Source organism: Salmo salar, chromosome 02 (genome assembly GCF_965601325.2).
Source record: "Salmo salar chromosome 02, fSalSal1, whole genome shotgun sequence".
Lineage (NCBI taxonomy): Eukaryota > Metazoa > Chordata > Actinopteri > Salmoniformes > Salmonidae > Salmo > Salmo salar.
Genome location: NC_138292.1, coordinates 11,090,821 through 11,110,829, shown reverse-complemented (window position 1 = coordinate 11,110,829; position 20,009 = coordinate 11,090,821). Strand labels below are relative to the sequence as shown.

The 20,009-nt window shown below is 41.9% G+C and overlaps 1 protein-coding gene and 1 long non-coding RNA gene across 8 annotated transcripts; both read left to right on the top strand.

The window, feature by feature from the left end:
• The first annotated feature begins 1,431 nt into the window (after positions 1–1,431).
• On the top strand, positions 1,432–5,726 carry LOC145859991 (uncharacterized). The gene is made up of 3 exons (XR_014379925.1): positions 1,432–2,882; positions 2,961–3,436; positions 3,515–5,726. It is a non-coding gene; the product is annotated as an uncharacterized LOC145859991 (long non-coding RNA).
• A 693-nt stretch (positions 5,727–6,419) lies between these two features.
• On the top strand, positions 6,420–18,714 carry LOC106573719 (transmembrane protein 196). Of its 7 annotated transcripts, none has more exons than XM_082959677.1 (5): positions 6,420–6,654; positions 6,933–11,846; positions 11,932–11,988; positions 13,463–13,717; positions 14,317–18,714. In XM_082959677.1, the coding sequence occupies exons 2-5, from the start codon at positions 11,682–11,684 to the stop codon at positions 14,401–14,403; spliced, it is 564 nt and encodes a 187-aa protein (XP_082815803.1). In that variant the 5' UTR covers positions 6,420–6,654; positions 6,933–11,681; the 3' UTR covers positions 14,404–18,714. The 7 variants fall into 7 exon arrangements, with proteins under 7 accessions (XP_082815803.1, XP_082815796.1, XP_082815792.1 ...); XM_082959670.1 differs by having other exon boundaries at positions 6,420–6,686; XM_082959666.1 differs by having other exon boundaries at positions 6,420–6,686; positions 6,773–11,846.
• The last annotated feature ends 1,295 nt before the right edge of the window (positions 18,715–20,009 follow it).

The window sequence follows — 20,009 nt, the reverse complement described above, 5'->3', positions numbered from 1 at the left end:
TGCAGATTAATTATGGAGCTGCGACACTTCATTTAAACATGGGAAGACTACATCTCACTGGGCAAAACATCAAGTGATTGATGGATAAATCTCTGGGATTAATTGGGCGATCTAATTTCTCCCCACTGAAATGGAAGTCCGGGCCGATCCCAGATAAGGCTGACCAAGTCAAAACTTTGCCATGTGAGGATGGAGGCACAAAGAGTCCTTTAAAACACCAGAGTGGAGGATACACTGAAGTCAATTGCCCGCACTGACTGAAACTTTAACTTGATTTATAATTGGAATCTGTGACTCTGACCGACACTTGAATGTGCACTTTAAAAGGCGGGGCAATAGCTGAGATCCTATATTACAACTTAAGCACTATCGGACTGTTTCCCAGACACAGATTAGTTCTAGTACTGGACTAAAAATACATCTCAACAGTGAATCTCCATTGAAAGTCATTTTTCGTCCAGGACTATATAGACTTAATCAGTGTCTGGGAAACCGGCCCTACATGGAGGTAAATGTACAGTAACAGTCAACACCAACCCCTCATTCTGCACTGAGGAAACAATAAATTGTTACTATGTATTTTCATATACATGTAAAAAGAGGGATGATATCACTCCTCCAGCTTGCAGGGCAGTATTCTTTCTTTCTCTGCCAGACTGGTCAGCAGCATGAGAGACAGAGTTCATGTGTTGTCATGTGTTGCTGCCATGCTGTGTTGTTGTCTTAGGTCTGTCTTTATGTAGTGTTATTGTCTTAGGTCTGTCTTTATGTAGTGTTATTGTCTTAGGTCTGTCTTTATGTAGTGTTATTGTCTTAGGTCTGTCTTTATGTAGTGTTATTGTCTTAGGTCTGTCTTTATGTAGTGTTATTGTCTTAGGTCTGTCTTTATGTAGTGTTATTGTCTTAGGTCTGTCTTTATGTAGTGTTATTGTCTTAGGTCTGTCTTTATGTAGTGTTATTGTCTTAGGTCTGTCTTTATGAAGGTTTGTGGTGTCTTAGGTCTGTCTTTATGTGGTGTCTTATGTCTCTCTTTATGTGGTGTTGTGGTGTCTTAGCTCTGTCTTTATGTAGTGTTGTGGTGTCTTAGGTCTGTCTTTATGTGGTGTTGTGGTGTCTTAGGTCTCTCTTTATGTGGTGTCTTAGGTCTCTCTTTATGTGGTGTTGTTGTATTAGGTCTCTCTTTATGTGGTGTCTTAGGTCTGTCTTTATGTGGTGTTGTGGTGTCTTAGGTCTGTCTTTATGTAGTGTTGTGGTGTCTTAGGTCTGTCTTTATGAAGTGTTGTGGTGTCTTAGGTCTGTCTTTATGTAGTGTTGTGGTGTCTTAGGTCTGTCTTTATGAAGTGTTGTGGTGTCTTAGGTCTGTCTTTATGTAGTGTTGTGGTGTCTTAGGTCTCTCATTATGTAGTGTTGTTGTATTAGGTCTGTCTTTATGTAGTGTTGTGGTGTCTTAGGTCTGTCTTTATATAGTGTTGTTGTCTTAGGTCTGTCTTTATATAGTGTTGTGGTGTCTGAGGTCTCTCTTTATGTGGTGTTGTGGTCTCTTAGGTCTCTCTATGTAGTGTTGTGGTGTCTTGGTCTGTCTTTATGTGGTGTTGTGGTGTCTTAGGTCTGTCTTTATGAAGCGTTGTGGTGTCTTAGGTCTGTCTTTATGAAGTGTTGTGGTGTCTTAGGTCTCTCTTTATGAAGCGTTGTGGTGTCTTAGGTCTCTCTTTATGAAGTGTTGTGGTGTCTTAGGTCTCTCTTTATGTGGTGTCTTAGGTCTCTCTTTATGTGGTGTTTTAGGTCTCTATGTGGTGTCTTAGGTCTCTCTTTATGTTGTGGTGTCTTAGGTCTGTCTTTATGTGGTGTTGTGGTGTCTTAGGTCTCTCTTTATGTAGTGTTGTTGTATTAGGTCTCTCTTTATGTGGTGTCTTAGGTCTGTCTTTATGTGGTGTTGTGGTGTCTTAGGTCTGTCTTTATGAAGTGTTGTGGTGTCTTAGGTCTGTCTTTATGTAGTGTTGTGGTGTCTTAGGTCTCTCTTTATGTAGTGTTGTTGTATTAGGTCTGTCTTTATGTAGTGTTGTTGTCTTAGGTCTGTCTTTATGAAGTGTTGTGGTGTCTTAGGTCTGTCTTTATATAGTGTTGTGGTGTCTGAGGTCTCTCTTTATGTGGTGTTGTGGTGTCTTAGGTCTCTCTATGTAGTGTTGTGGTGTCTTAGGTCTGTCTTTATGTGGTGTTGTGGTGTCTTAGGTCTCTCTTTATGAAGCGTTGTGGTGTCTTAGGTCTGTCTTTATGTGGTGTTGTGGTGTCTTAGGTCTCTCTTTATGTGGTGGTGTCTTAGGTCTGTCTTTATGAAGTGTTGTGGTGTCTTAGGTCTCTCTTTATGAAGCGTTGTGGTGTCTTAGGTCTGTCTTTATGTGGTGTTGTGGTGTCTTAGGTCTCTCTTTATGAAGTGTTGTGGTGTCTTAGGTCTCTCTTTATGTGGTGTCTTAGGTCTCTCTTTATGTGGTGTTTTAGGTCTCTATGTGGTGTCTTAGGTCTCTCTTTATGTAGTGTTGTGGTGTCTTAGGTCTGTCTTTATGAAGTGTTGTGGTGTCTTAGGTCTGTCTTTATGAAGTGTTGTGGTGTCTTAGGTCTGTCTTTATGTAGTGTTGTGGTGTCTTAGGTCTGTCTTTATGAAGTGTTGTGGTGTCTTAGGTCTGTCTTTATGTAGTGTTGTGGTGTCTTAGGTCTGTCTTTATGTAGTGTTGTGGTGTCTTAGGTCTGTCTTTATGTAGTGTTGATGTATTAGGTCTCTCTTTATGTGGTGTCTTAGGTCTGTCTTTATGAAGTGTTGTGGTGTCTTAGGTCTGTCTTTATGTAGTGTTGTGGTGTCTTAGGTCTGTCTTTATGTAGTGTCTTAGGTCTGTCTTTGTGTTGTGGTGTCTTAGGTCTCTTATGTAGTGTTGTTGTATTAGGTCTCTCTTTATGTGGTGTCTTAGGTCTGTCTTTATGTAGTGTTGTGGTGTCTTAGGTCTGTCTTTATGTAGTGTTGATGTATTAGGTCTCTCTTTATGTGGTGTCTTAGGTCTGTCTTTATGAAGTGTTGTGGTGTCTTAGGTCTGTCTTTATGTAGTGTTGTGGTGTCTTAGGTCTGTCTTTATGTAGTGTCTTAGGTCTGTCTTTATGTAGTGTTGTGGTGTCTTAGGTCTGTCTTTATGAAGTGTTGTGGTGTCTTAGGTCTGTCTTTATGTAGTGTTGTTGTATTAGGTCTCTCTTTATGTGGTGTCTTAGGTCTCTCTTTATGTAGTGTTGTGGTGTCTTAGGTCTGTCTTTATGAAGTGTTGTGGTGTCTTAGGTCTGTCTTTATGAAGTGTTGTGGTGTCTTAGGTCTGTCTTTATGAAGTGTTGTGGTGTCTTAGGTCTGTCTTTATGTAGTGTTGTGGTGTCTTAGGTCTGTCTTTATGTAGTGTCTTAGGTCTGTCTTTGTGTTGTGGTGTCTTAGGTCTCTTATGTAGTGTTGTTGTATTAGGTCTCTCTTTATGTGGTGTCTTAGGTCTGTCTTTATGTAGTGTTGTGGTGTCTTAGGTCTGTCTTTATGTAGTGTTGATGTATTAGGTCTCTCTTTATGTGGTGTCTTAGGTCTGTCTTTATGAAGTGTTGTGGTGTCTTAGGTCTGTCTTTATGTAGTGTTGTGGTGTCTTAGGTCTGTCTTTATGTAGTGTCTTAGGTCTGTCTTTATGTAGTGTTGTGGTGTCTTAGGTCTGTCTTTATGAAGTGTTGTGGTGTCTTAGGTCTGTCTTTATGTAGTGTTGTTGTATTAGGTCTCTCTTTATGTGGTGTCTTAGGTCTCTCTTTATGTAGTGTTGTGGTGTCTTAGGTCTGTCTTTATGAAGTGTTGTGGTGTCTTAGGTCTGTCTTTATGAAGTGTTGTGGTGTCTTAGGTCTGTCTTTATGAAGTGTTGTGGTGTCTTAGGTCTGTCTTTATGTAGTGTTGTGGTGTCTTAGGTCTCTCTTTATGAAGTGTTGTGGTGTCTTAGGTCTCTCTTTATCAAGTGTTGTGGTGTCTTAGGTCTGTCTTTATGTAGTGTTGTGGTGTCTTAGGTCTGTCTTTATGTAGTGTCTTAGGTCTGTCTTTATGTAGTGTTGTGGTGTCTTAGGTCTGTCTTTATGAAGTGTTGTGGTGTCTTAGGTCTGTCTTTATGTAGTGTTGTTGTATTAGGTCTCTCTTTATGTGGTGTCTTAGGTCTCTCTTTATGTAGTGTTGTGGTGTCTTAGGTCTGTCTTTATGAAGTGTTGTGGTGTCTTAGGTCTGTCTTTATGAAGTGTTGTGGTGTCTTAGGTCTGTCTTTATGAAGTGTTGTGGTGTCTTAGGTCTGTCTTTATGAAGTGTTGTGGTGTCTTAGGTCTGTCTTTATGTTGTGGTGTCTTAGGTCTCTCTTTATGAAGTGTTGTGGTGTCTTAGGTCTCTCTTTATCAAGTGTTGTGGTGTCTTAGGTCTCTCTTTATCAAGTGTTGTGGTGTCTTAGGTCTCTCTTTATCAAGTGTTGTGGTGTCTTAGGTCTGTCTTTATGAAGTGTTGTGGTGTCTTAGGTCTCTCTTTATGTGGTGTTGTGGTGTCTTAGGTCTCTCTTTATGTAGTGTTGTGGTGTCTTAGGTCTGTCTTTATGAAGGTTTGTGGTGTCTTAGGTCTGTCTTTATGTGGTGTCTTAGGTCTCTCTTTATGTGGTGTTGTGGTGTCTTTGGTCTCTCTTTATGTTGAGGTGTCTTAGGTCTCTCTTTATGTTGTGGTGTCTTAGGTCTGTCTTTATGTTGTGGTGTCTTAGGTCTCTCTTTATCAAGTGTTGTGGTGTCTTAGGTCTCTCTTTATCAAGTGTTGTGGTGTCTTAGGTCTGTCTTTATGAAGTGTTGTGGTGTCTTAGGTCTGTCTTTATGAAGTGTTGTGGTGTCTTAGGTCTCTCTTTATGTGGTGTTGTGGTGTCTTAGGTCTCTCTTTATGTAGTGTTGTGGTGTCTTAGGTCTGTCTTTATGAAGGTTTGTGGTGTCTTAGGTCTGTCTTTATGTGGTGTCTTAGGTCTCTCTTTATGTTGAGGTGTCTTAGGTCTCTCTTTATGTTGTGGTGTCTTAGCTCTCTCTTTATGAAGTGTTGTGGTGTCTTAGGTCTGTCTTTATGTGGTGTTGTGGTGTCTTAGGTCTCTCTTTATGTGGTGTCTTAGGTCTCTCTTTATGTGGTGTCTTAGGTCTCTCTTTATGTAGTGTTGTGGTGTCTTAGGTCTGTCTTTATGAAGTGTTGTGGTGTCTTAGGTCTGTCTTTATGAAGTGTTGTGGTGTCTTAGGTCTGTCTTTATGAAGTGTTGTGGTGTCTTAGGTCTGTCTTTATGTAGTGTTGTGGTGTCTTAGGTCTCTCTTTATGTGGTGTTGTTGTATTAGGTCTCTCTTTATGTGGTGTCTTAGGTCTGTCTTTATGTGGTGTTGTGGTGTATTAGGTCTGTCTTTATGTGGTGTTGTGGTGTATTAGGTCTCTCTTTATGTAGTGTTGTGGTGTCTTAGGTCTCTCTTTATGTAGTGTTGTGGTGTCTTAGGTCTCTCTTTATGTAGTGTTGTGGTGTCTTAGGTCTCTCTTTATGTAGTGTTGTGGTGTCTTAGGTCTCTCTTTATGAAGTGTTGTGGTGTCTTAGGTCTCTCTTTATGAAGTGTTGTGGTGTCTTAGGTCTCTCTTTATGTAGTGTTGTGGTGTCTTAGGTCTCTCTTTATGTAGTGTTGTGGTGTCTTAGGTCTCTCTTTATCAAGTGTTGTGGTGTCTTAGGTCTGTCTTTATGTAGTGTTGTGGTGTCTTAGGTCTGTCTTTATGTAGTGTCTTAGGTCTGTCTTTATGTAGTGTTGTGGTGTCTTAGGTCTGTCTTTATGTAGTGTTGTTGTATTAGGTCTCTCTTTATGTGGTGTCTTAGGTCTCTCTTTATGTAGTGTTGTGGTGTCTTAGGTCTGTCTTTATGAAGTGTTGTGGTGTCTTAGGTCTGTCTTTATGAAGTGTTGTGGTGTCTTAGGTCTGTCTTTATGAAGTGTTGTGGTGTCTTAGGTCTGTCTTTATGAAGTGTTGTGGTGTCTTAGGTCTGTCTTTATGAAGTGTTGTGGTGTCTTAGGTCTCTCTTTATGAAGTGTTGTGGTGTCTTAGGTCTCTCTTTATGAAGTGTTGTGGTGTCTTAGGTCTCTCTTTATCAAGTGTTGTGGTGTCTTAGGTCTCTCTTTATCAAGTGTTGTGGTGTCTTAGGTCTGTCTTTATGAAGTGTTGTGGTGTCTTAGGTCTGTCTTTATGAAGTGTTGTGGTGTCTTAGGTCTCTCTTTATGTGGTGTTGTGGTGTCTTAGGTCTCTCTTTATGTAGTGTTGTGGTGTCTTAGGTCTGTCTTTATGAAGGTTTGTGGTGTCTTAGGTCTGTCTTTATGAAGGTTTGTGGTGTCTTAGGTCTCTCTTTATGTGGTGTTGTGGTGTCTTTGGTCTCTCTTTATGTTGAGGTGTCTTAGGTCTCTCTTTATGTTGAGGTGTCTTAGGTCTCTCTTTATGTTGTGGTGTCTTAGGTCTGTCTTTATGTTGTGGTGTCTTAGGTCTCTCTTTATCAAGTGTTGTGGTGTCTTAGGTCTCTCTTTATCAAGTGTTGTGGTGTCTTAGGTCTGTCTTTATGAAGTGTTGTGGTGTCTTAGGTCTGTCTTTATGAAGTGTTGTGGTGTCTTAGGTCTGTCTTTATGTAGTGTTGTGGTGTCTTAGGTCTCTCTTTATGTGGTGTTGTTGTATTAGGTCTCTCTTTATGTGGTGTCTTAGGTCTGTCTTTATGTGGTGTTGTGGTGTATTAGGTCTGTCTTTATGTGGTGTTGTGGTGTATTAGGTCTCTCTTTATGTAGTGTTGTGGTGTCTTAGGTCTCTCTTTATGTAGTGTTGTGGTGTCTTAGGTCTCTCTTTATGTAGTGTTGTGGTGTCTTAGGTCTCTCTTTATGAAGTGTTGTGGTGTCTTAGGTCTCTCTTTATGAAGTGTTGTGGTGTCTTAGGTCTCTCTTTATGTAGTGTTGTGGTGTCTTAGGTCTCTCTTTATGTAGTGTTGTGGTGTCTTAGGTCTGTCTTTATGAAGTGTATTGGTGTCTTAGGTCTCTCTTTATGAAGTGTTGTGGTGTCTCTTGTTGTGATGTGTGTTTTGTAATACAGTTTGATTTTTTATTCCAGCGCCCGTCCCAGTAGAAATCCTTTTGTCTCAGGGTAGACCGGCATTGTAAATCAGAATTTGTCCCTAACAGACTTGCCTAGTAAAATAAAAGTGAATTAAAAAAAAATTAAACCAATCCCAGCCTTCAGATCATTTAGTTGGCCATTCAATGTGACGTAACCCAAGACAAAGACGTCCTGTTTTCCGGGTGAGGTTAAAGCACGGGTGAGCAGGCAGTAACACAAGGAGGACACCAAATCCAGTTCAGTTATCTGGCTCGTGTCCGACTGTTTCCTAGGAGAAGACAGGAGGAACATAGAGGAGACATTTAGTGTTTATTCCTCACTATTAACATTAAAACATTTGAATAATAGGCAGAGCTAGAACCACAGTATAAAAGCGTGTGGTTGAACATAGATACTAATATACCGTCCTGAGCTTCCAAAGTCATGACAGTTCTCTGATGTGACAGGCTAGAGAGACTTCTGTCAGTCTGGATTTCCACCACAGGCCAGGATGTCTGCCTATTTAGTCATTGACATGTCCACACTTTCTGGGACAATTCATCTGAATCACTTCCTTGTTTCAATAAAGAAACAGGTTGCTCAATGTAAAAAAACCAACAACAGATTAATCAGTTTAAATAGTCAGTTTCCTTTTCAATCAGTTTCCTTAAATCACCAGTCACCACCATAGTTCTGCTTCATAGGAAACACTTTCACCATGTCCCATTTGAACGTGCACAAATGATAGCCACGTCTACACTGTAATCTTCTGCCATTCAGGAAGTTCAAACAGAATTGATTGACTCAACCCTGCATCTAACGGTCTGGGCCTTTTAGAATTACACCATGTAGGTTATTGTTGTACAGTAATAGTTACTTTGTGGTTTCCCTTCACTAGACATGTTGAGACAGGCAGGTAGTGTTGCCTGTACCTGGTGAGCTGTTCTCTAAGATGGCGCTGGCTCTGACACTCCACATTACTGGGAGCAGTGTGATGATGGAGGTAATGGCTGTAAAATGCACTCACCTCCTCTCTGGGACAGCACAGATCGTCACGAGTGAGATGTCAACATGCCTGCCTATCACTCTCTTAGTGTCATATAGGAAGAGACATTGATATATTGTCTATTTCTTTAGGTCTGAGCTTACATGATCAAATATAGTTTCAATGGCAGGGTTTTCTTTAGTTAAAGTAAACAGGAAGGAAGAGAAGTGCCTGACGGAGGTACGCAGCTTCTCTGTGAAGATGAAACAACGACACACCTGACATGTTTCGTAATCGGAGGTGTCAGGTTACAGCGTATGAACCTGTTCTACATTTAAATGTCATGTCTCAAGCTCAAGAAATGTGTGAAACATGCCTCATGTATAGTCACTTTCTGTTTTTAACCGTGCTCATCTGTAACGCAACTTCCCGCACGTGTTGCAGTGAGAGTAGGTTAGAGTTAATAGTCGATTACAGAGTTAATTAAAATATTGTAATGTACCGAGTCGACCCCTAAATCTGAGACAGATCGTCGGTGCCTGTTGAATAAGACACACAGCTAATCCCCATGACCCTGTTTTGATGTTGGCATTACTGTAAATCACCGTCATTCTACTCATTGACGTCACATGATCAACCACATCAGACAGTGTCTCTTCTGCTCGGCCTATTAAAGATGACGGCCATTTCCAAACACACAGCATGTGTCCCAAATGGCACCCTATTCCCTGTATAGTGCACTACTTCTGACCAGGGCCCATAGTAGGGCACTATGTATTGAATAGGGTGCCGTTTAGGAGGGGCCCACTGTATTAATAGTACAACTGTAGCTTGTCTTTTTGAATACTGTTTCTTTTTCAGGAACAAGATAACATGACTAAAGGATGCATCCTCTTCCACATACAACAACATACAACAACATACAACACTCATACATAATACAACAATGTACAACACTCATACATAATACAACAATGTACAACACTCATACATAATACAACAATGTACAACACTCATACATAATACAACAATGTACAACACTCATACATAATACAATAACGTACAACACTCATACATAATACAACAATGTACAACACTCATACATAATACAACAATGTACAACACTCATACATAATACAACAATGTACAACACTCATACATAATACAACAATGTACAACACTCATACATAATACAATAACGTACAACACTCATACATAATACAACAATGTACAACACTCATACACAATACAACAATGTACAACACTCATACATAATACAACAATGTACAACAACATACAACACTCATACATCATACAATAATGTACAACAACATACAACACTCATACATCATACAATAACATACAACAACACACAACATACACCACTCATACAACAACATACAACACTAACATCAACAGCATTAACATAAACTATAGCTTGTCGAGCGTAAAACGTAATGTGTGCTTGACAACTTCTTTCTCCTGGTGTCTTCCTTGCACCGACAGTAGAGCAAGAACAGAACAACACACACAGAAACACACAAAACAGGTTGTCTGAGACTGTCAGCACCAAAAACATGGACTGTCTGTGTGAACTGAACACGAACACTATCTGGAATGTACCTGTTGCCTGCCTGCTTATTGTTAACAAGCCAAGGGAGGATTCAGCGGAGAGACTTCACCCATAGCAGCGAAACCAGAGGAGCAAAACCCCAAAATGCCCCCAGGCAAAACCAACCTCAACAAAGAATGGACCAGCACTCTGCCTTTTCAGACTCAGTGAGGCAGTGCATTTTGTGATTAATGAGATATGAGTACTTTTGTTGAGGGAGCCTTTTATACTGTAGCCTTTCCATTCACTGTCACACTCTGTCCCAAATGGCACCCTCTTCCATTTATAGTGCCCTATGGGTCATGGTCAAAAGAAGTGTTCAATTTGGAATGCACACACTGAACATGGAGTGTTATCTCATTCAGAGAGTAGTGTTATCTCATTCAGAGAGTAGTGTTATCTCATTCAGAGAGTAGTGTTATCTCATTCAGAGAGTAGTGTTATCTCATTCAGAGAGTAGTGTTATCTCATTCAGAGAGTAGTGTTATCTCATTCAGAGAGTAGTGTTATCTCATTCAGAGAGTAGTGTTATCTCATTCAGAGAGTAGTGTTATCTCATTCAGAGAGTAGTGTTATCTCATTCAGAGAGTAGGTTTGTAGGGTTTAGCAGTGTGAACATGAATGTCTGCCTCTATAGAGGGAAGTGTTCATGTTGTATTGTTACAGGTGCTAAAAATAGCAAGCCTCTTACTATGTCAGACTGAGTTGTTCTCCAGGGCTTGGAGTAAAGGATCAGGTTGGAAGGGTTTGCGAATTATTATGCAACATTTAAGGATTGGTTTCCTGGACATAGATTATGCTTATTCTTGGATTCAAATGTTTTAGTCCAGGTCCAGGCTTAATCTGTGTCTGGGAAACCAGCCCTACAACATGTTGCTGGGTCTTATACTACACAGGAAGTAATCCTACTACACATATTTCATAATGCCATACAAAAAAAATGTAACACTACAGTTTAAATATAATTAAGAAATAAGGCCTGAGGGGGTGTGGAATATGGCCAATATACCACAGCTAATGGCTGTTCTTAAACATGACGCAACGCGGAGTGCCTGTATACAGCCCTTAGCCGTGGTATATTGGCAATATACCACAAACCCCTAAGGTGCCTTATTGCTACCAACTTAATTAGAACAGGTCAAATACATGTTTGTGATACCCATGGTATATGGTCTGATTTACCACGGCTTTCAGCCAATCAGCATTCAGGGCTCGAACCACCCAGTTTATAATATGTAATAATGTGCACAAAATAAATTCAAGAATGGATTCATTCAGCTATATACTGTAACATTGGACCATACAAGCTATGCAATTGACAATATCAAGTATTATGCCTTGTGCATTAGCCTTTGCATTATGCATTGATTGGGTGTTTAATTTAATTTTACTATTTTTATTTCCTTAGGGGCAATTCATGGGATTCGTTAGTTATATAATCTTACTAGCGAGTTACCTTAAATCACCCTCAAGTATATAAACTGCACACATGAGCGCTAAAGACGTCAAGGAAGTCACGTGAGTCGCGAGCACTGCAGCTGTGGGCAAGAAAAGTTTTGAGAGGGTGGCAACTGGCGAGAATGACGCGTGACTGTCTTACAGTAGATCAAACACGCATACTAGCAGTCCACAGAGCTGTCCAGTGCAAATCCTGATAAATCCATGTAGACTATGACAAGATATGATTTAGAATACCTTTATAAAGTCTAACAGTGGAGTATTTAGAGGGAACATGTAAGTAGCCCTTACATGGTGGATCACTTGGTGGATACTGGATAGAAACATTCCCTCGCGCAAAAGTCCACCTGCGTAATTTTGATTTATGGATTAATGCTTTTAGCGCAAAAACCAATACTCGCTGCTTTTTGGCTGGTTCGAGGGGGTGACCACCACCACCACCTCTTGAATGACCCGCTGTGAAGGAATGAGTGATGCCGGACAGAGGATGTAACATCTGGAGTCTGGTGGTACTGTCGGTGTTGGAGATGGGGCTCGGTGCGTCCAGCATCGCGCTCGGGGTGTTCGGCATCATCCGAGTCCGGTCGGTTCACAAGCTGCAGCTGGGGGATGCCTCTCCTATATGGAGCGGAATTTGTGTAAGTCAAATAATTCGCTTTTGCAGTATTATTACCTCTATGGTTAATAGGAATGGGAGGGTATAACTTTTTATTTCCCCCCCAGTTTCTCATCTGTGGACTATGTGGGATGGTGTGTGCGAAGAAGAGGTCAGGATTGATTGTAAGTTGATTTTATTACGATGTATTTAACGTGGGTACACTTTTAGAAAAACAAGTGCTATCTAGAACCTAAAAGGGTACTTTGGCTGTCCGCATAGGAGAACCATTTGACCGTTTGAAGAACCCTTTTTGGTTTCAGGTACAACCCTTTTGGTTCCAGGTATAACCCTTTCCACAGAGAGTTCTACCTGGAACCCAACATGTTTCTCCTATGAGGACAGCCAAAGAACCATTTTGGAACCTTTTTTTCGAAGTGCTTTTTTTCTAAGAATGTACAGTGCATGCAGTGCATTGTTGGTGTTAGAGCTTGCAAGAAAGTAATTTCATTGTACTTATGCTTGTGACATTAAGACCCGCAACTTGAAACACACCTAGGGCCAGTGGTGTAAAATACTTAGGTAAAAATACTTGAAGGTACTACTAAAGTATTTTTTGGGGGTATCTGTATACTTTACTATTTATATTTTTGACTACATTTACTTCACTACATTCCTAAAGAAAATGTCATTTTTACTTCTATTCATTTTCCCTAACACCCAAAGTACTTTTTACATTTTGAATGCTTAGCAGGATAGAAACATTTTCAAATTCATGCACTTATCAAGAGAACATCCCTGGTCATCCCTACTGCCTCTGATCTGGCAGACTCACTAAACACACTTGCTGCGTTTGTAATGTCTGAGTGTTGGAGTGTGCCCCTGACTTTCTGTAAATAAAAGAAAAACAAGAAAATTGTGCGGTTTGGCTTGCCTAATATAAGGAATTTAAAATGATTTATACTTTTACTTTTGATTCTTAAGTATATTTTTGAAATTACATTTACTTTTGATACTTAAGTATATTTAAAACCAAATACTTTTAGACTTTTACTCAAGTAGTATTTTACTGGGTGACTTTCACTTTTACTTGAGTCATTTTCTAATAAGGTATCTTTACTTTTACTCAAGTTTGACATTTGGGTACTTTTTCCACCACTGCCTAGGGCCAGCTCCAGGCATAAGTAACATAAGCGGTCACTTAGGGCCCCAGGCCGCTAGAGAACTCAGTCAGGATCTCAACTTACTGTTCACAGTTAACGTTACAATAGTAGAATACACAAGGTGCAAGTTCACCATTTGGTTGTGCATCAGCAGTTTTGCTCTTGTTGTGTCAGTCACTGACAGTCACTCAATTAGTCGTGTCAGCTAAACATTTTTAGATTGGTAAATTAGTCTAGCCAGCCATCTAAACTTGTAGTAATAATGCCTGCCTACCAACCAGGCGTGCAGGGCACGTGCCCAGTGGCCCTGACCTGCAGGGGACCCCCATTGTTTTGTTAGTCACTCTCACTCAGATATCATTTACATGGCATAAGTCATGGCAAAATGTGTAGAACTGTAGGAAATTAACTTTAAAACTGCAAAACTGTCTCTCTACCCCATGGCAAAAAGTGTAGAATTGCAAAAAATGTGCTTTAAAACTGTCTCTCTCTTCAGATGATCCTATTTTCAGCCTGCTGTATCTGTGGGTTGATCAGTGGGATCCTAAACTTCCAGTTTGTGCGTGTGGTGGCAAAGCGTCCCGATGCCTTGCCGTCCCTCTACCTGGCCATCATGGTGATGGCCTGCCTGGGCATCGGAGTGTCCATCCTGTTTACCTGGCTCACCTGTCGTCTGGCCAGCAGCGAACAGCAGAGGATGTACCTGGAGAGAGAGCTGTCCCTGCACCACTCCCATGAGATGAATGAAAAGGTGAGCTCAGATAAAACATGAACGGAAAAGTCAATAATAATCTAGAATTGGACAGAGTGAATGGCCTGTCATTTCTGTCACTATGTATTTCTAAAGCAGTGGTTGCCTACTCCGGTCCTCCAGTACCCTCAACACTACACATTATTATTGTAGCCCGACAAGCACACCTCATTCAACTTGTCTACTAATCATCAGGCCCTCAATGAGTTGAATGTGGCATGTTTGTCCGGGGCTAGAACAAACATGTGTCCTGACGGGGGTACTGGAGGACTGGAGTTGGGAACCACTGTTCTGAAGAGGGATATGAACACACCACAGGAGGTTGGTGGAACCTTACTTGGGGAGGACGGGCTCATGGTAATGACTGGAGCAGAATGAGTGGAATGTTATCAAATGCATCAAACTCATGTTTTCCATGTGTTTGATGCCATTCCATCTACTCCGTTCCAGACATTATTATGAGCCGTCCTCCCCTCAGCAGCCTCCACTGGAGTGAACCTATTTTTATTCGCTCTGCATAAGTGTGTCTGCTAACTATAATGATGAAAAGTCCTAATTGAGAAGCTCATATAACCCTGCTGTACTACTGTTTATTCCAGGAGTTGGCTGAGATATCTGAGAGAGCAGCCAGCATTCCCCAGATCTCCTTCAATGGAAAGTCCTCACCTCCATTGTCATTAGGCTGAAGCCCAGCTGTGTTACTGTATTCAAAGCAACATGGAAACAATGTTGGTTCCATACAACACCAATGGTTGCAGGGGATGTGATCTCTTGCAATTAACTGATACACAAAGGAATCAACTGAAGTTACGGCAACACTATGAGAAGGCGCTGTGAGATTTGACAATCGGCTTACCAGTGACGATGTAGGCTGAATGATGCACCTGGATAGTCCCCAGACATGGCTTTGGGGGACATGGAAACAGCAGATAGAGGGGACAAAGCTATGGCACCTCCAAAGGCTCAAAAAGAACAACTAAACCACTTGAGATTGTCAGTGTTGAGACAGTGAAAGACATAACTGCTTCAGGGTTTGACTGGTCATAGAGATCATGTCATACAGTGGAAGTGGTTTCCAGTACTATTATTTATTTTAATGATTATTTATTATTTAAATATATGTGTGTTTATTCATAAGCATGCAAATATAATAACATCCCATCTGTGATAGGTTTTTACAATTTAGAGCATTATAATGAATTAAAGGTTTAATGATGGTGATGGATGATGACTACGATGGATGATGATGATGATGATGATGACTACAGTGGATGATGATGTTGATGGTGATGATGTTGATGGCTTTATTGTATCCATTAGGAAATTCATTCTATATGAATTAGTATATTTTGCAGCAGACCACCACCAGTAGGAGGCAGTAGTGATAGTTATATTTCCCCACTAGAGGGAGCACTCCATCTTTTTAATTTATTTTCTTACCAAACGGCACCCTATTACCTACATAGTGCACTACTTTTGACCAGAGCCCTGTGGTCAATAGTAGTGCACTATATAGGGAATTGGGACTCAGATGTTGAATCTTGTAGAAGAACATTTGAACAGCATAATAAATATGGAAGGTTATGGATAAATGAGCAGAGTGTTGCAGACAGATTGAAATTGCAGTCCTACTTCCTGTGTATCCCTGAGCAAAGCCCTTAACCTGAAAATATCCAGTCCTATTTATGGAAATGTTGTCCAGAGAAGATAAGCACAGCATGGAAGGACAAGGAAAAACATTCCATGAATTTACATTTATGTATTCTCTTACCGAGTCCCTCATCCCTTGCAAAGTAAGAATACAGATTATGGGTTACATCCCAAATGGCACCCTATTCCCTACACAGTGCACTACTTTTGACCAGGGCCCATAGGGAGGGTGCCATTTGGAACACAGAATACTATATCCCAGGGAGCTGTGAGAACCACCAGAACTTCCTGTAAAGTGAAACCTGGTCCTTCCATGGCCACCCCTCCTCTCATGGGGACATTGGACAGGGTGAGACCTCCCAAACAAAGCTCCCCTCAAGGTCCTCACCCAGTTCTTTGTACCATAAATCTGTTGCCACGGTGAACTACGTGGGGGTGTGGGAGACTGACTGCTAGGTTTTTACTCTTTCCCCTTTTTGGTGAAAAACCAAAATGCTGTTTCACCTGGCTCTAGTCCTGACTGACTGACTGACTGTTTCACCTGGCTCTAGTCCTGACTGGCTGACTGACCGACTGACTGACTGTTTCACCTGGCTCTAGTCCTGACTGACTGACTGTTTCACCTGGCTCTAGTCCCAGCCAGATAACTGACTGACTGTTTTACCTGGCTCTAGGGCTGACTGTTTCGCCTGACTCTAGTCCTGACCAGCTAACTGACTGGCTGATTGGTTGACTGGCTGACTGACGACCGACTAGCTGGCTGACTAACTGACTGGCTGACTGACTAAATAACTGACTGACTGACTAACCTGGCTCTACTCCTGGCAAGCTAACTGACTGACTAACTGGTTGACTGGCTGACCGACTGGCTGGCTAACTAACTGACTGGCTTGCTGACTGGCTAACTGACTGACAGACTAACTGACTGGCTGACTGACTGGCTGACTGTTTCACCTGGCTCTAGTCCTGACTGGCTGACTGACTGACTGTTTCACCTGGCTCTAGTCCTGACTGGCTGACTGTTTCACCTGGCTCTACTCCCAGCCAGCCAGCTAACTGACTGACTGGTTGACTGGCTGACTAACTGACTGGCTGACTAACTGGCTGGCTAACTAACTGGCTGATTGGCTAACTGACTGGCTGGCTGACTGACTGACTGACTGGCTGGCTGACTGGCTAACTGACTGACTGACTGATTGACTGGCTGACTGTTTCACCTGGCTCTATTCCCAGCCAGCTAACCGACTGACTGACCGACTGGCTGACTGACTGGCTGGCTGACTGGCTAACTGACTGACTGACTGATTGACTGGCTGACTGTTTCACCTGGCTCTACTCCCAGCCAGCTAACCGACTGACTGACCGACTGGCTGGCTGACTGGCTGACTAACTGACCGGCTGACTGACTGGCTGAGTGACTGGCTGACTAATTGACTAACAGACTGGCTGACTAGCTGCCTGACTGGCTGCCTGACTGGCTGACTAACTGGCTGACTAACTGGCTGACTGACTGACTAATTGACTGGCTGACTGCCAATAATAACTTCTTCTATTATTCATTGGTATTTGTTTTTCCTTCATGAGAGACTTTAGGGGAAGAGCTCAGACAGACATATGCCATCTTTTATGTTTTCAGGGAATGTTGAGTGAGTACTACAGTGATGGATCAGTGGATGTGTTCCAATGACACCCTATTCCCTTTATAGTGCTGTACTTGTGACCAGGGCCCATAGGGCATATATAGGGAGCCATTTCAGATGCACACGATGTTTCCCCGGTGGAGAGGTCCATACTGTACTGTATGTCTGCCTATGTGTCTGCCTGTGTCTGTCTGTTTCTGTCTGTTTCTGCCTGTTTCTGTCTGTTTCTGCCTGTTTCTGTCTGTTTCTGTCTGTTTCTGCCTGTTTCTGTCTGTCTGTTTCTGTCTGTCTGTATGTCTGTCTATGTGTCTGTCTGTTTCTGTCTGTCTGCCTATGTGTCTGTCTGTCTGTCTGTCTGTCTGTCTGTCTGTCTGTCTGACTGACTCTGCCTATGTGTCTGTCTGCCTGTTTCTGTTTGTCTGCCTCTGTGTCTGTCTGTCTGTTTCTGTTTGTCTGCCTCTGTCTGTCTGTCTGTCTGCCTGTTTCTGTTTGTCTGCCTCTGTGTCTGTCTGTCTGCCTGTGTCTGTCTGACTCTGTCTATCTGTCTGTCTGACTATGTTTCTGTGTGTATGCCTGCCTGCCTCAGAAGGGAGTGTCTGATGATATATGACTGAAGGTTAATCCTGGAGCCACAGAAAGAGCCAGCCCCCACAATATTTGGGAGGTGATTTGTACACAGAGCAGACTGAGATAGGGTCCCAAATGGCACCCTATTCCCTACATAGTGCATGGTGCCCTATGGGTCCTGGTCAAAAGTAGTGCACTAAAAAGGGAATAGGGTGTCATTTGGGATGCATCCTGAGTGTGTGTGTGTGAGTGTTGTTCTTTCTGCACTGAATATCAATGTAGCCTCCCTGTAGCTCAGTTGGTAGAGCATGGTGTTTGCAACACCAGGGTTGTGGGTTCGATTCCCACGGGGGGCCAGCACAGAAAAAAAATGTATGAAATTGTATGAAATGTATGCATTCACTACTGTAAGTCGCTCTGGATAAGAGCGTCTGCTAAATGACTAAAATGTAAATGTAAATGTAGATTTTTTTTAGGTGAACAACAGACATCCCACAGGTTCAGCCACAAGTGTTCTGTGATCATACAGGTCTCATTTTACACTCCGTGCTTGACTTGGACTGAAATACGGGCCGCTACTCATTTTGGTAGCGTTAGCGTTTATATTTAGGTGCAATACTTCTGAGGTAATATTCAACAGGAGGAAGAGGAACACAAGCAGAATAACATTAGAGGTGCCTGTACTCAGTTCCAGTGAGCTTCTGCCATAATCAAGTACTGTTTACACCTGATATTTACTTCTATCATCACTTATATACTGTACTGGACGTATATGTGGTATCATGTTGATTACATAACTCATGTTTTTTGGTCCTTTGGTTAATATTGTACTATCGACTGTAGTATTCTTTCAGTCGTGTGTGAGCGAACAGAAGATTTTGGACTGGGAATTAGACTGCAGTACACTGTCAATCCAAGGGGTGGCACTATCCTATTGGGAGTAAAACTATTTCCATCCAACATCCCCATACATCACAAGCTGCTCTTAATATACACAGCTGACCTGTGCTGTTTCCATTGTATACCACAGGGATTGATTGAGAAAGAGTCTATCCCATCATGACTTGTAGTCCAAGAAAAGGGCAGGGATTATTCATAAAGTAAAGGGCATGTACAGTACCAGTAAAACGTTTGGACACACCTACTCATTCCAGTGTCTTACCTTTATTTTTACAGAATCCTGTATTAACCAAGAAAGTGTTAAACAAATCAAAATATATTTTAAATTTGAGATTCTTCACCCTTTGCCTTAATGAGAGCTTTTCACACGCTCTTGGCATTCTCTCAACCAGCTTCATGGAATTAATTTTAAATAACAGGTGTGCCTTGTTAAAAGTTAATTTGTGGAATTTCTTTCCTTCTTAATGTGTTTGAGCCAATCAGTTGTGTTGTGACAAGGTAGGGGTGGTATACAGAACATAGCCCTATTTGGTAAAAGACCAAGTTCATATTATGGCAAGAACAGCTCAAATAAGCAAAGAGAAATGACAGTCCATCATTAAATCAAATCAAATCAAAGTTTATTTGTCACGTGCGCCGAATACAACAGGGGTAGACCTTACAGTGAAATGCTTACTTACAGGCTCTAACCAATAGTGCAAAAAAAGGTATTTGGTGAACAATGGGTAGGTAAAGAAATAAAACAACAGTAAAAAGACAGGCTATATACAGTAACGAGGCTATGAAAGTAGCAAGGCTACATAAAGACACCGGTTAGTCAGGCTGGTTGAGGTAGTATGTACATGTAGAAATGGTTAAAGTGACTATGCATATATGATGAAAAGAGAGTAGCAGTAGCGTAAAAGAGGGATTGGCGGTGGTGGGTGGGACGCAATGCAGATAGCCCGGTTAGCCAATGTGCAGGAGCACTGGTTGGTCGGCCCAGTTGAGGTAGTATGTACATGAATGTATAGTTAAAGTGACTATGCATATATGATAAACAGAGAGTAGCAGCAGCGTAAAAATAGGGGTTGGGGGGGCACACAATGCATATAGTCCGGGTAGCCATTTGATTACCTGTTCAGGAGTCTTATGGCTTGGGGGTAAAAACTGTTGAGAAGCCTTATTGTCCTAGACTTGGCACTCTGGTACCGCTTGCCATGCGGTAGTAGAGAGAACATTCTATGACTGGGGTAGCTGGGGTCTTTGACAATGTTTAGGGCCTTCCTCTGACACCGCCTGGTGTAGAGGTCCTGGATGGCAGGCAGCTTAGCCCCAGTGATGTACTGGGCCGTACGCACTACCCTCTGTAGTGCCTTGCGGTCAGAGGCCGAGCAATTGCCATACCAGGCAGTGATGCAACCAGTCAGGATGCTCTCGATATTGCAGCTGTAGAACCTTTTGAGGATCTCAGGACCCATGCCAAGTCTTTTTAATTTCCTGAGGGGGAATAGGCTTTGTCGTGCCCTCTTCACGACTGTCTTGGTGTGTTTGGA